This window comes from Camelina sativa, chromosome 6, assembly GCF_030686135.1.
Source record: "Camelina sativa cultivar CO46 ecotype springtype chromosome 6, ASM3068613v1".
NCBI classification, from domain to species: domain Eukaryota; kingdom Viridiplantae; phylum Streptophyta; class Magnoliopsida; order Brassicales; family Brassicaceae; genus Camelina; species Camelina sativa.
Genome location: NC_141885.1, coordinates 20,857,833 through 20,870,885, shown reverse-complemented (window position 1 = coordinate 20,870,885; position 13,053 = coordinate 20,857,833). Strand labels below are relative to the sequence as shown.

The following is a 13,053-nucleotide window of genomic DNA, read 5'->3' as shown; positions in this document are numbered from 1 at the left end:
TCTAATGTTTGGCAATTAAAGTAGAGACATGCTGAGCAAAATATGACTCATTTGATCACGAAGCAAAACAAATAGTAAAAAAACTATGTAATACCGAGTCATAGCTTGAACTTACAGTAGAAAAGAATCCGAGTTAATTGTACTACACACAGACACTCAATTCACACATACCGTTTGCTCTTTGGTTTATTGAGTCCAGAGTCTCAACAATAACTCAGGATTTACAGTTGAAAAGAATCAAGAATGGCTTGAAGAGTCTTCTGTGAGCTCTGCCATTGCTTTTCAGTAGCACTCACAACAAACAAAACCACCGTGTTACCCTTTGCTGTCGCTTTTGCAAGATTGTGACTTCCTGTGAGCGCAAATGGCGTCTCCAACACATACTTATAGTACTGTCACAAACAAGAAGACATAAAGCAAAAAAATAATCAGAAACTTATTTCAATGATTGATCAGTCATAGAAGCAGTCATCATTACCGTTTGATCTCCGATCTTTTCGATAGAGGTGTTCAAAAGTTCATCAGAGTCATAAGAGTTTCCGGTGACAAAAGGACCAAGAGAAGCAATCACTTTCTCTGGCTCACCGAGATCTTCAATGGTTGCATTTGGTTTGTTGGTTAAACGGATCAAAGGAGATGCGACAACTTGAACTTTGCCTTGCTTCTCGTTCTCAAACTTCACTTCGATCCATGGCTCTGCGCATTTCGGTTGGCAGTAATTACCTGACAAAATGTTGGCTATACGCAACTGTTTCCAATTCGGCGGTAGAACAAACTGATAGGGCTGAACATTTCCTGCAACCAGACTAGATTTCAAAGATCATTAATTTAAAAGCTAATAGAAAAACCAATCCACCATACTCAAAAGCACAAGGAAGTGGAAACAAAAACAGAGCCAAACGGTAATGTTGTGAATAAGCCAAATTGAATATAAGTAACTCTAACCAACAGCATTAACTAAATTAGATTGATAATCAAAAGTTCATTAAGTAAACAGAACAATGCAGAACACGAAGAATGGGATTAGGCATCACCTGCGCGGAGAGCAGGAGTATCAGAAGGTTTGGCTTTGAAGAGGACGAAGTTAGGATCAGACGGAGACGGAGGTAAGAACGATCCGACATCCACCTCACGCGCCTCCGATATTGGAGCTTCCTTCAACTGCAGAATCGCCGGAATAGCCACAGCCGATTTCAGCAGCAGCTCTCTCCTTCTTGGTTGTTGTTGTTGCGACGATGCAACGATTACGCCGGTCCTTGCTTTACTCAAAGCTGGACATTTGGTAGAGGAAGAGAAGATTTTAGATGTCGGAACTAAAGTCGCGGTCGCCATTCTTGTCGGACGGGAATACAAAAGCTAAAGTTTGGTTTTTTAATTGTTTTGAGAGGTTGAGAAAGCTTTTGATGAATGTTTTTGGTGTTATTTTGGATAAGGCAAATTTGTAAGACAAAAGAGGTCTTCGGTCCACACAACTCTCCTATGGCATCCATGCCTTTGTGTTTGCAACTTTTGTCAAATTAGACATCTAAAGCTATAAGCTTTTTAATACAAGATTCTGAGCTATAAAGAAGATTATTTCTCGATTAGGCCAAAACTGAAATTGATTAATAAAATTGGATCACAGAAAGAGAAGAAGAAATACAAAAAACAAGATCAGAGGTTAAACAGAAGAATCAAATTTAGGGAACAGTAAAAGCTAAATGATGATGACGTGTGAGTCGGGAGGTCAGGACCTACTAGACGGTTTATTGAAGAGAATCAGTTGAATTCCTTGAGTCTCTTCTTGAGCATGTCCATGGATTTCTTTTTAGCTGTCAGCTTTGTGTTTCTATTTGCCAAGCTTCCAAATATCCCGTCTGGAGAATCCTTAAACTTATCGCAGATTGTAGCCACTTTCTTGTAATCCAAAGTGTTGTAGTTCCTCTCTCTAATCACTGGGTTCATGAAGTTCTCCGGTTGGCTACTCGACAACAGGTTTATCAGCTGCCTAGCTTCAACCAGATAGCTTCTAAAGCTTCCTTCTTTGTAAATCTCGTTTAGCCCACTTGAGTGATATCTCTCATCAGCAAAGTTTTCTATCACTCTCAGGTCATGGTTAATGGCCGAGACTGCATTAGCATTGAATCTCTTGATGCCATCACTGAGGAATGTAGAGACGATGGAGTTTGAGATATGCTCGACAGCCCCAACTCCAACTTTGTATAAAGCATCCATTGGGAGGATCTGTTGTGCCGTTGACATAACAGTCTCGAGGTATATAACAACCTCGTTTATGTACTCATGCGGCCCTTGTGGCATTTCCTCTGTAATCCAGTTTACGTTTTCTGTGAGCTTCATGAACTCGTCCAACTTGGTGTTAACCACATTCAACAAAGCAAGATAGGCTTCATCTCTTGATGTTTTGAGGACAACCTTTGCAGCTAAACTAGCTTGAGGCCTCTCAACTGATCTGCTTGGGATTCCACAAAGTTGAGCTGCATGCCGGAGAAAATAGTCACTGGCCTTTTCGAGGAAAGATATGTTCGCTGCGATCTGCATAGCTTGAGATACACCGATTGAATTGTTGTTAATCGTCTCGAGGATAACTTCGTTCAATACGTCAATCAAGATTTTGTCGAGGTACTTCCTCAGAACACTGAAGAAACTAGTGTTCACTCCATAGGAAAGGTAATCCACAGATCCTTTTATGTATGACCTGATGATGCGGCAAACATCAGGCACCATAGAAGAGAAGGGTGCAATGTAAGTGAAAGCCGGCATAATGTCTGAGGTCTGAAGATTAAACGACAATACATTGTTTTCATAGTCAGCTTCCTTCTTGATCACCATCTGTTGATAAGTGTCCTCTGTGATAGCAGTCACGATTTGCCTTCGACACTCTTCAAGAAGAAGCTCGTGATATTTATCTCGGCTCTTGTCAAGGGCATCAAGAAATGGACCAACTTCATAACCGTACTGTCTAAGGGTTGTACCAAGGAGAGTCACATAATCTTTCACCAAAAGCAGATGAGTAGGCGAATCCATTCTGGCAAATTGGTTCTCCAATATCGCTACAATTTTGGAAATGGCTGTTTCCCACATTGTCTCAACTTGATCAGCCAACAAGAAATCTCCAGCTGTCCTAATCACCCGATCCTCCACAATGAAATACCCTGCAATCTGAGCTAGAAATGTTTGGTATGATTCCACAAATGGCTGTGCATAAGAGATCTGCAGATCTGATTTGAGCTGTAGTAGCCTATTCTCATAGTAATAGTCACGGAATCGTTCTGGGACTCCAAGAATAGTGTGGATGTGATAAGCTCGATACAGAGGTGTCAGATCAAACTTCAAAACAGAATCTTGTTCCGAGTCTTCAACATCTAGAGTGTATGCCGATTCTCCCAAACCCCCAGTGTTTTGTTCCTCTGCTCTCCTCTGACGTTCCAACATTTCTCCTTCCCTCTGGCGAGCTGAAGCAGTGAGACCAATAGCAGTCTGTCCAATATTTTTGGAGGAAGTCCTAATGTGAACAAGCCATTCATTAAATTGGCTGCAAACTTTTTTCTCAATGTGTGATTTGATCACTGGGATTCTTCTCTCTATTACCAACTTGAGAACTTTGAGTGGGATAAGCTTCAGGTAGCTCTTCTCAATCAAATCCATGGTTTTCAAGGCATGATAAAACTGGCCTTCAGATATGAAACTGTTACATTTAACACACAGCTCCAGAGCTTGAACGCAGATCTTCGACATTTTAATAGCTTCAGTTACATTCTTCTTGATTGCATAAGACTCGAGAAGCTCCTCAAGCTTAACCAGTAAGGCACTACCAACCTCTTGCAAACGGAAATTGTCACTTGCAAGGTCACTCTTAAGCTCTTCAGCGTCAACCAACACACCACGGAGCTCATCAACAGCAACGATGAATTCTTCATAATGGGTCTTGCAAAGATCCTCAATTTCAGCTTCCTTCTTCTTCGCCACGTTTTTGAGCTGATGAACGAGAGGCTCAGGCCGTCCCATTTCGAATGCATGCCTGACAAGAGGACCGACATCATCACCGTTTCCAATCAATGTAGCAAGAACTAAATCCTCCCCTGTATCTCCATTCTCTGTAACAATCCTTCTTTTTGGTTTGGCCTCCATCATTCTGACAGACAAGCATTTATCAACGAGAATAATAAGAGGACAACTCAATCAAAACAGTCAAATCAAGGAGAGGAAGCGATGAACCAAAACTGGAAAAAAAAAATTTCATCTTTGAAGATACCAATAGCCATAAGAGGAAGGAGTAAAAAATACATAAAATCAGAAACCTGAGCACAACACAAACATGTGAAAAATATCCAAAAATGGGAACTTTAGACGAACAATTACCACAGACTGGTAACCCTAACATATATATATATATATATATATATAACAAAATCAACAATGTCACGAAATAGGATCCGCAAAGCAACGAAATCTAAAAACCCTATCTCGAAAATGAGAATTTTTTCTACATTTTCGCCAGATCAAAAGTTCAGTACAAGGAATTAATAAAGGTAATGATATGATGATCATCAAGCGTGATCCTTAACGCATATAAATGGTCACCATCTTAAAAAAAAAAAAAAAAAAAACAAGAAGCTGAAGATCTAACCAATTGGAGAGAGAATGAAGAGGCTGCGAGAGCTTCAATTGAGAGTGAGAGGAAACTCAACAAACTGTATAATTTTGGTAAATAATGTGATTTGTGCGACAGAGACAGCGAAGGGGAGAAGAAGAAGAAGAAGACGTATCCAAAGTCCGGTCCGATGAAGGAGAAAGAATGATAGATAGATGCTCTCTTGAGTTGGCTTTGGTTCATCAGTGTTTTGTTTTTAGTTACTATCCAAAAGCCAGGAATTGTAATTTACGGTTTAAATCGGTATATGACCGGTCCGGTCCGGTGGGATCGCTGATTTGAGAAAAGTCAAGTGTAATCAATCAATCACTCACTGATCAGTGATTTTGTCTTGACAAAATCTGAATTTTCGGTTCATAAAGATTTGCTACCAGTCCTAAAAATAGAACGGTTTAGTTTCTAAGTCTTTGTGGTGTGGTAATTAAAAAAAGGGTAACATTAATAGATACCACGATTCTAAAACTAAATTAAGTAAATACCATCGGTTTGGCTTTATATCATGACTGGATAAATGAGAGTAAGTATAAAGTCATAAACACCCTGGTATGTGTGAGATAGTTTAATTGTGTATTTAAAACTACATGTGTATTAAAAAAATAACATTTTTAAAAGAAAAACATGTAATGAGAGAGAGATTCAACGCTGGGGAGGGAGAGAGAGGAAAAGAGAGAGATAGTCAGCTAAAAAAAGGGCTAAAGTAATCACATAAAGGTGCAAAGTTGTGCGATCTGAGCCGCTAACGTACCATTGTGGTATTTACTTAATTTTGTTCCAAAATTGTGCTATTCAGTACATACTCTCTTAAAAAAACTAATAAAAAATCTGCACTTGTTGATTTTTTGCTAGTAAATAGTTTCTGGTTGAGTTTTATTTATTATTTGGATTGGGTCAAAATAATATGCTTTCAACAATTATTAAATTTCTTTTAGTAAGAAAGAATGTTCTTAGATGAAATCATAATCATAATTCTTAATAGATAATGACATTGTATTTCATTTCATCTTATTCTAATCACAATAGTCTTTCCCATAGAGCTTAACACACTTATGACGGTTAAGCAAAATATAATTGCTTGGCTATGATACTGATTGCCAAAAGTCTTGAATCCGTTATGCCAATATCTGAGAGAATAGAGCCTAAGAGAGATCAATTATGTCATCCGATGCTTTTTGAAGGTCTAAGGTGGTAAGCTTGTGTCAATGAGACCGAACTTTTAACGAGTTCGAATGCAACCATAGTGGTCACACACTTCTCCTACGTCACGCCCGATATTGTATTTCGATAATCCACTTAAAGACCGTGTTTGTTTACAGTAAAACATGGACAGTATAATAAGATACGAGTAGACCAAACCCAAATATTGCTTCTGAAACAAGTAACTCAAGACCTCTCTTGTACACTCGCAAACAAACCTCCTCTGATCCTAAGTGTCACCGACAACAGAATCTCAGGACGCTCCTTCTTCCCCGGAATCTCAACCACAAACCTCTCTAAAACCGCAGCAACTATCGATTTCATCTGAATATAAGCCATCTCTTTCCCTAAACACGTCCTTGGTCCCGCGTGGAACGCAGGAAACTTGTAAGGACTCTCACTTCTAAAACCACCCGTTGTTTCATCAATCCACCTCTCGGGATCAAACCGATCACAATCTTTCCCCCAAATACTCTCCATCCTCCCCATCACAAACGCGTTATAGGATATCCCCCAATCTTTCCCTACGATAGTTCCATCAGGCAACACATTGTCCTCAGCACAACTCTTTGTATCCACCGGCACTGGCGGATACAATCTTAGAGACTCGGTTAACGCCGCGTGCAGATAAGTCATCAGTTTAAGATCTTCAAACCCGTAAACCTCCCCGGTTCGCTTCCCTGTTCGCTCACGAATCGAGTTTAGCTCTTGTAGAATCTTATGTTCCACCTCTGGATGCGTAGAGAGTAACCAAAAGAACCAGCTCAAAGCAGAGGAAGTGGTGTCACGTCCCGCGAGCATGAAGCTTATGACAATGTCACGAAGCATCTCCGGTGAATTCATCTCCTCGTCGCTGATGAATCTAGAGAGCAAATCCTCCTTCTCGTCGTCACTTGTACTACTTCTCCCTTGATCAATCCTCTGACGCACGATCTCGTCTGCGAATTTATGAACGGTCGCGATTGATTCTCTCAAAACTCTCTCTGATCCGATGTTGAGCTTCTTCTTGATCTTCCATGAATACGAAACCACAGACTGAAACCGTTTCGAGATGATCTCCGTCGCCGTTTCAAAGGCACGCATGAAACTGACACCGTCGGCTCCGTCGTCTCCGAGACAAGCTGTATCAACGTTGAACGCTAATTTACAGATGTTATCAAACGCGAATCTCTCTAATATGTCTTGAAGATCTATCAATTTCCCGGTGGTCGCAGCTTCTTTTAACACCGGAACAAGCCTAGTGTTGATTTCTACGGTGACGTTGTTCATAACGAAGTCACGGAGAGATTTAGTACTAAATTCAGAGCTCGCCGTCTTCCTCTGTTTCAACCACATCTCACCGTCTGAGTTAAAAATCCCGCGGCCGAGAAAATCCTCAAGGATCGAGATGAACCGCTCGCCTTTAGGGAAACTATCGAATCTGGTCTTGAGCATGTACTCGACGTTAGCTGGATTCGCCGTCATGACGAATTGAAGCTTCCCTGGCCGCCGGAACGTCGCCGTCTGGGTTGGGCATCGGGACAGAGTCTCCACCGTCCAGTCGAGGAAACGGTGACGGTTTTTCACTAGACCAGGTAAGCTTCCGACGAGAGGATACGACTTGAAACCGAATTCTGAAGAAGAATTCTTGGGGAAGATGAAGAAGAAGATGAAGATAGGGAAACAGAGGAAGAAGATGAAGAGCTCCATATCTTTAATTTTGTCTTCTTCTTTGAGTTGCCTTTTTCACCTTTTTAATCTTCGGCGGTGGTTGTTCCGGTACGCTTTAAACCAGAAGTGAACCGAACCAATTAAATTGAACGCACAATTGTGGGTTTCTTTAGGGCCCAAAATCGCCGGTTTATTGGGTTACAAGTCCATATAACTTACACCCAAGCAAAAGCAAATAAGCCCATACAAATTTTGTGTTCTTTTATAACATCAAAACCGGTGTCGTTTTAGAATTAGACCTTAAAGGTCATACAAGTGTGCGTACGTTTTAGTGTTACCTTAACTTAATTCATGATGTGTTAGTAGTCACTACTCACTATTTTTTTTTGCTAAATTGCAAATATCATATAAATATGAATAGTTTGGTGATACAAATTATACAGTCTGTGTAGTTGGTTTCTCGGCAAAAAGATAAAACAAGAAAGCAACATGACAAATTAGAGGAAATTCTAACTTCGTTAAATCCATAAGCTCATTAGCTTCTTGAAGCGCTTGTTGAGAATTCTGGCAGTGATGGTGTTCTTGATCTCTCGGTCAATATGCTTGAAAAACACTGATGGCAACACATGAAACTGATTGTGGTGCAGGTTATTACGTTGTTTCCAGATTGCGTACAAGACTGATTGTGCAATCAGTTTATGCAGGATAGGGGGCGACCTGATGTTCTTAACCTTCAACCAAGAGAGTAAATCAGACCAGGTATGAAAAGATATGGGTGGCTGTTCCAATCTCCTGCTCACTACATTCCAAAGGAACAAAGCGTAATCACACGACAACAACAAATAATCTCTTGTTTCAGGATGAGCGGAACAAAGAGTGCAAGAAGTATTGATTTGCAGACCCCAGCGCTCAAGTCTGATTTTTGTAGGCAGACGATCAAAGTTTGCAGTCCACATAAAGAAAGCATGTTTAGGTGTGGCTCCTTTGAACCAAACAGAAGTATACCAATCGACTGTAGCTGCTCTTGGTCTTAGCACATACCAAGTTTTTGCAGAAGAGAAGCCATTGCCGCCTTTGTTATCCATTCATAACTGTCTGATCATTTCTCATCACTTGGCTTGTCTATACTGGTCAGATGCACATGAAGGCTCAGTGTCTGTTCAGATCTCGGATCAGCCAACTTCCAACCTTCAGAACTACATGCATCAGAAACCTTTGCATTTAACTCAATTCTAAGGTCTCTAGGGCCGTGACTGCCAATGGGTTTTATCAAAGGGCCAATAGGTGTCCAATTATCGAACCAGAAGCTGGCAAGCCTACCATTACCAATGTTACATTTGAGAAATCTCTCAGCCAGACCTCGCAGCCTTAGCAGACACTTCCAGTTCCATGAATCAGTGTGTTTTTCAGGCAAATTCCATAAACTTGTTGTATTGCTGCAGTTGTGATGCTTATGCCAGGCAACACAGAGAGAGCCACTGTTAGAAAACAAGAGCCAGATCATTCTTAAGCACAGAGTTCTGTTCCAATCCGCAAACCTCCTTAAGCCCATGCCTCTTTCTTTTTTTTGGCAAGCAGACTTGAGACCAAGCCACTTTCACCATTCCTCTCTTATCGATGCTACCAGACCAGAGAAAACTTGAACATAAAGATTCAATTTTCTTAATACAACCAAGAGGGAGAATGAAGGTGGATATCCAGAAGTTAACAATTCCAGAAATTACAGATGCAATCAGTTGAAGTCTGCCTGGAAAAGATAGAGATCTGGTAGCCTAGAAATTGAATCGAGTTGAAATCTTCTCAATTAGAGGGGCGTATTCTGCAATTTTTATTTTTCTACTCTTCAGGGGCAGACCCAAATATCTAATAGGCAGAGACCCATCTGTGAATCCATAGCTTGACAAAGCATTGGATTCTAGTTGGCTCAAGCCTGCGTGAAAGAGTTGTGTATTCTCCCTATTCATGTGCAACTCTGACCAGCCTGCAAATTCCTCTAGAGTTTCATAAATACCATGTAAAGAATAACTATTCCCATAAAAAATCTCATCACGTCATCTGCAAACATCAGATGGGAGATCTCCAAATCAGAAGTTCCTGGATGGTAGGATATATAACCCGATTCATACCTTGAGTGTAACAGACCCAAAAAAACCTCCATGGCCAATACAAACAAATAAGGCGACAGAGCATCTCCCTGTCTCAGACCCTTAGTGCTCTTAAAAAATCCATCTGTTTGCCCATTTATTGAGATTGAAAAACTAGCCGTAGAGATACATTTCTGGATCCATCCAATGAAAACCTCTGGTAAATTAACAGTTATGAGAGTTGATATGATAAAATCCCACCTAACTAAGTCGAAAGCCTTCCTCAGGTCAACTTTTAGCATTGTACTGAGTGGGATGTTCTTCCTACTATAACCCTGGACAATCTCTGTTGCGAGTAGCACATTCTCTAATAAAAGACGACCTGCCAAGAAAGCTGATTGAGAATGACTGATAATGTCACTACTCACTATAATTTTGCCGTTAACAAAGATGTGAAGGCTATTTTATATATGAATCAAATAAACCAAAACAAATCTAGCTACTCTGGTTCTATTGAGTCTGAATCTTATAATTAACTTGCATGTCATTCATCTTTTATAACTCTACAGTCTCTACTGTACCAAAAGATGTATATACTCAGTTCAATTATTTGAAAGATAAACAGGACAAGATTGCCCAAATTATTGGACATTTTTTTGTCAAAAAATTATTGTGCACTTACAAAAGAGTCATAGATGTTTATGCTATTCTCAGATATATATGTTTTTTATTTTCAAAAGGATTCTTTGACCAAAAACTTTAGCTTTATATAATTTCCTTGTGAGCTCTTTTTCTTTTTGATCGATCAGCTGCAGTAGTAAAGAGATTGATGTTACGTACGTACAATCACGAAATGGACTAATATTGGTTTCCATAATACATTTCTTTACGAGGAATTAGAGATTTTTTTTGGCTTTTGATTATGATCAAGTGTTTTCTTGACACACGCATGAATCTTTCTATTCAATCATCTCATAACCTTTACGTTACATGTCAATATCTTAACAGATCCATTAGATATTTTCATTAGATTCATTCGTAGATAATTCCAACATCAGAACAAAGGTGGACGACGATCCATATCTCATAACTTATCATCTTTAAAGAGAATTACTATCTTTGATCTACCGAGTTTGAGACTTGTTTCTTATGTTTGTTTTAAAACCCGGTGGTACAAAAACAATTTGACCACTAGACATATATGTTTTCTGAATATCCGATTATCAAAAGGAGATATATAAATGTATGGGAGATGAGATAGTATACTAGAACTTGTCATGGATACAAACAAATATCAAAGATCCGACATATCTACGACGATTCCTTTTCTTTCAAAAGATTAATACTATTATATTATGAAAAGATCATGGAGAAAAAGCGCGTGAATATACATACACCTTTTTCTATAATATGGGAATGTGTTTGCTACTGAAACGTTACATAATTTTAAAAAATTAAAGCTAGAAGTTGTTATAGGTCTTATTACCAATTTAAAAAAAAAAAAAAAAGAGAGAATGATTTCACGGGAAAGAGCAAAGACGACGAGAAAAGAAGGGTGCACCGTTGTTACTTTGCTTGAAAAGAAAAGTAGAGAAACCAAAACTTTTGATGATATAAAATTATAAATGCTTATGAATATGTTATCTATGATTGATCTACGATTCTACGTGCATTGTATTAGTTTGTATCAGTCAAACTTCATTATTTATAAAAGCAGTTCTCTTTTTGAACACTTTTGTAAAACCAATTAACGAACTTGTTTCTTTTTGCTTTCTATTTTTAGTGAAAATAATTTATATATATGGTAATTAAAGTTAGAAAAAATATCTTGTTTGATCTTAATCTTTGACCATCAAATCATATCAATAGTTCGTGTTACGATATTTGAACAGCTTCCTAAACTAATCGTATTTGGAATGGTCATTCATTACAAGAATACAAGATCGGTAGCTTTCTTATTGGTTTTATTCGGATATCCAACAAAAAATTGGAGTGTATCAGTCAATTTCACTTTGGTTTTAATTACAAACGATCTAATACAGAAAACAATGAATAGGTATATGGAGTAAATAAGCTTTACAATTGAAAAGTTATTACTTAGAACGGATTCAAGCTTAAGTTAAATCATATTAAAACAGCTCATGTTCATATCTTATATATACTAAAAGAAATTAGCATGCGAATCCGCTATATACACGTTGCCATTTATGTGGAAGTATATATGGAACAAATTAGTTTGAATGCTCTTATAGTTTAGCCATGCATTACATGTATAATTTCGAATCAAGAAATAATTATGTAACGTGAACATCCAACATGCATCGTGAACTTTCTTTACTTGAATGAATCATTTCCTACAACTGTTAATTAATATCTTTTAGCGGAGGAAGAGACAAACAAAAGAGAGTTGTAGAAGCAATAGAGAGGCCCATCTCGCTTTTCCTTAATCCCATAATTTTATACCGTCTTCTCTTCACTTACGCACTCCAAAGCTTTGGCCGGTGGAATCTAAACTTTATTTTATGTTTCTCTTCATTTATTCCTCATATCTTTTTGTTTTCTCTTTTGCAAACCTTTATAGAACCTTGAAACGGGAAAATCGTGTTAACATAATTGATATATTCTATAAAATATATTATGAAAGAGGGAGAATGCAAACCAGTAACAAGAGAATAATGGGAGATATTCACTTGTGGGTATCTCATTTCTCTTCCATTGCATGTTTTCAATCATATGTGGGAGAGAGAGGTCAACCATGTGGCGGACATCCTTGCAAAACAAGCAAGTATACTCATTTATTCCTCTCAATCCTATTAATTTCCTCTTATATGTATAACTTACGCTCAATTATGTTAACATTTTGGTAATGAAATGAACTAAGCAGAAGTTATACTACATTAAATAAAACTTAAGAATCAAAAATATTGAAATAAAATTAGTAAAATGCTTGTTCCAAAAAAAGAAGTAAAATGCTAAAAAGTCAATGATAAAGATACTTAATAATGAAATATATGCACATGTTTTAATTTCAACCACGAAGCCATTAAAAAAAAAAAATCAGTCGAAAATGTGAGTGGGTAGAGTAATAAATTTGCAAATGCTGGAGTATGATTAGATGCCCATTTGGATTTGTTTGCCTCTTTGTTTCCATTTCTCTTTGTTACCAAAAATCGCACCCACATGCTTCATCCCACTTTATCCTTCTTGTCTATCTAATTTTTCTATTAATCAAATCTATTATCCTAATTTTATAGTCGAGGATTTAGCATCTTCATAACATAAACACCCATGTTTTATTCCAATGGGTCAGCTCACGATGCTCATCCAGTATGTGTCACTTAATATATAGTTCTGATTAATAAATTTATGCATGTGATCCATTTCTTTGGAAGCATAAAATCCCAAATCTTAAGCCAGGGAATATATTCTAATTGATATTATAATGAAGCATTTTAAACAGGTATGTTGTCGATT

At 38.1% G+C, this 13,053-nt stretch overlaps 4 protein-coding genes across 4 annotated transcripts; all 4 read right to left on the bottom strand.

Moving 5' to 3' along the window:
• Positions 1-72: 72 nt before the first annotated feature.
• LOC104791955 (psbP domain-containing protein 6, chloroplastic) lies at positions 73-1,552 on the bottom strand. The gene is made up of 3 exons (XM_010517969.3): positions 1,035-1,552; positions 479-795; positions 73-392 (listed from the first exon to the last, which is right to left on the bottom strand). The coding sequence occupies exons 1-3, from the start codon at positions 1,330-1,332 to the stop codon at positions 222-224; spliced, it is 786 nt and encodes a 261-aa protein (XP_010516271.1). The 5' UTR covers positions 1,333-1,552; the 3' UTR covers positions 73-221.
• A 31-nt stretch (positions 1,553-1,583) lies between these two features.
• LOC104791956 (exocyst complex component SEC15A) lies at positions 1,584-4,970 on the bottom strand. The gene is made up of 2 exons (XM_087454227.1): positions 4,628-4,970; positions 1,584-4,132 (listed from the first exon to the last, which is right to left on the bottom strand). The coding sequence occupies exon 2, from the start codon at positions 4,129-4,131 to the stop codon at positions 1,759-1,761; it is 2,373 nt and encodes a 790-aa protein (XP_087310353.1). The 5' UTR covers position 4,132; positions 4,628-4,970; the 3' UTR covers positions 1,584-1,758.
• A 952-nt stretch (positions 4,971-5,922) lies between these two features.
• LOC104791954 (cytochrome P450 CYP94D108) lies at positions 5,923-7,581 on the bottom strand. The gene has a single exon (XM_010517968.2). The coding sequence runs from the start codon at positions 7,532-7,534 to the stop codon at positions 6,032-6,034; it is 1,503 nt and encodes a 500-aa protein (XP_010516270.1). The 5' UTR covers positions 7,535-7,581; the 3' UTR covers positions 5,923-6,031.
• A 432-nt stretch (positions 7,582-8,013) lies between these two features.
• Positions 8,014-8,580, bottom strand: LOC147942866 (uncharacterized). Its single transcript, XM_087456216.1, has one exon. It carries the CDS (start codon positions 8,578-8,580, stop codon positions 8,014-8,016), a length of 567 nt encoding a protein of 188 aa, XP_087312342.1.
• Positions 8,581-13,053: the final 4,473 nt, after the last annotated feature.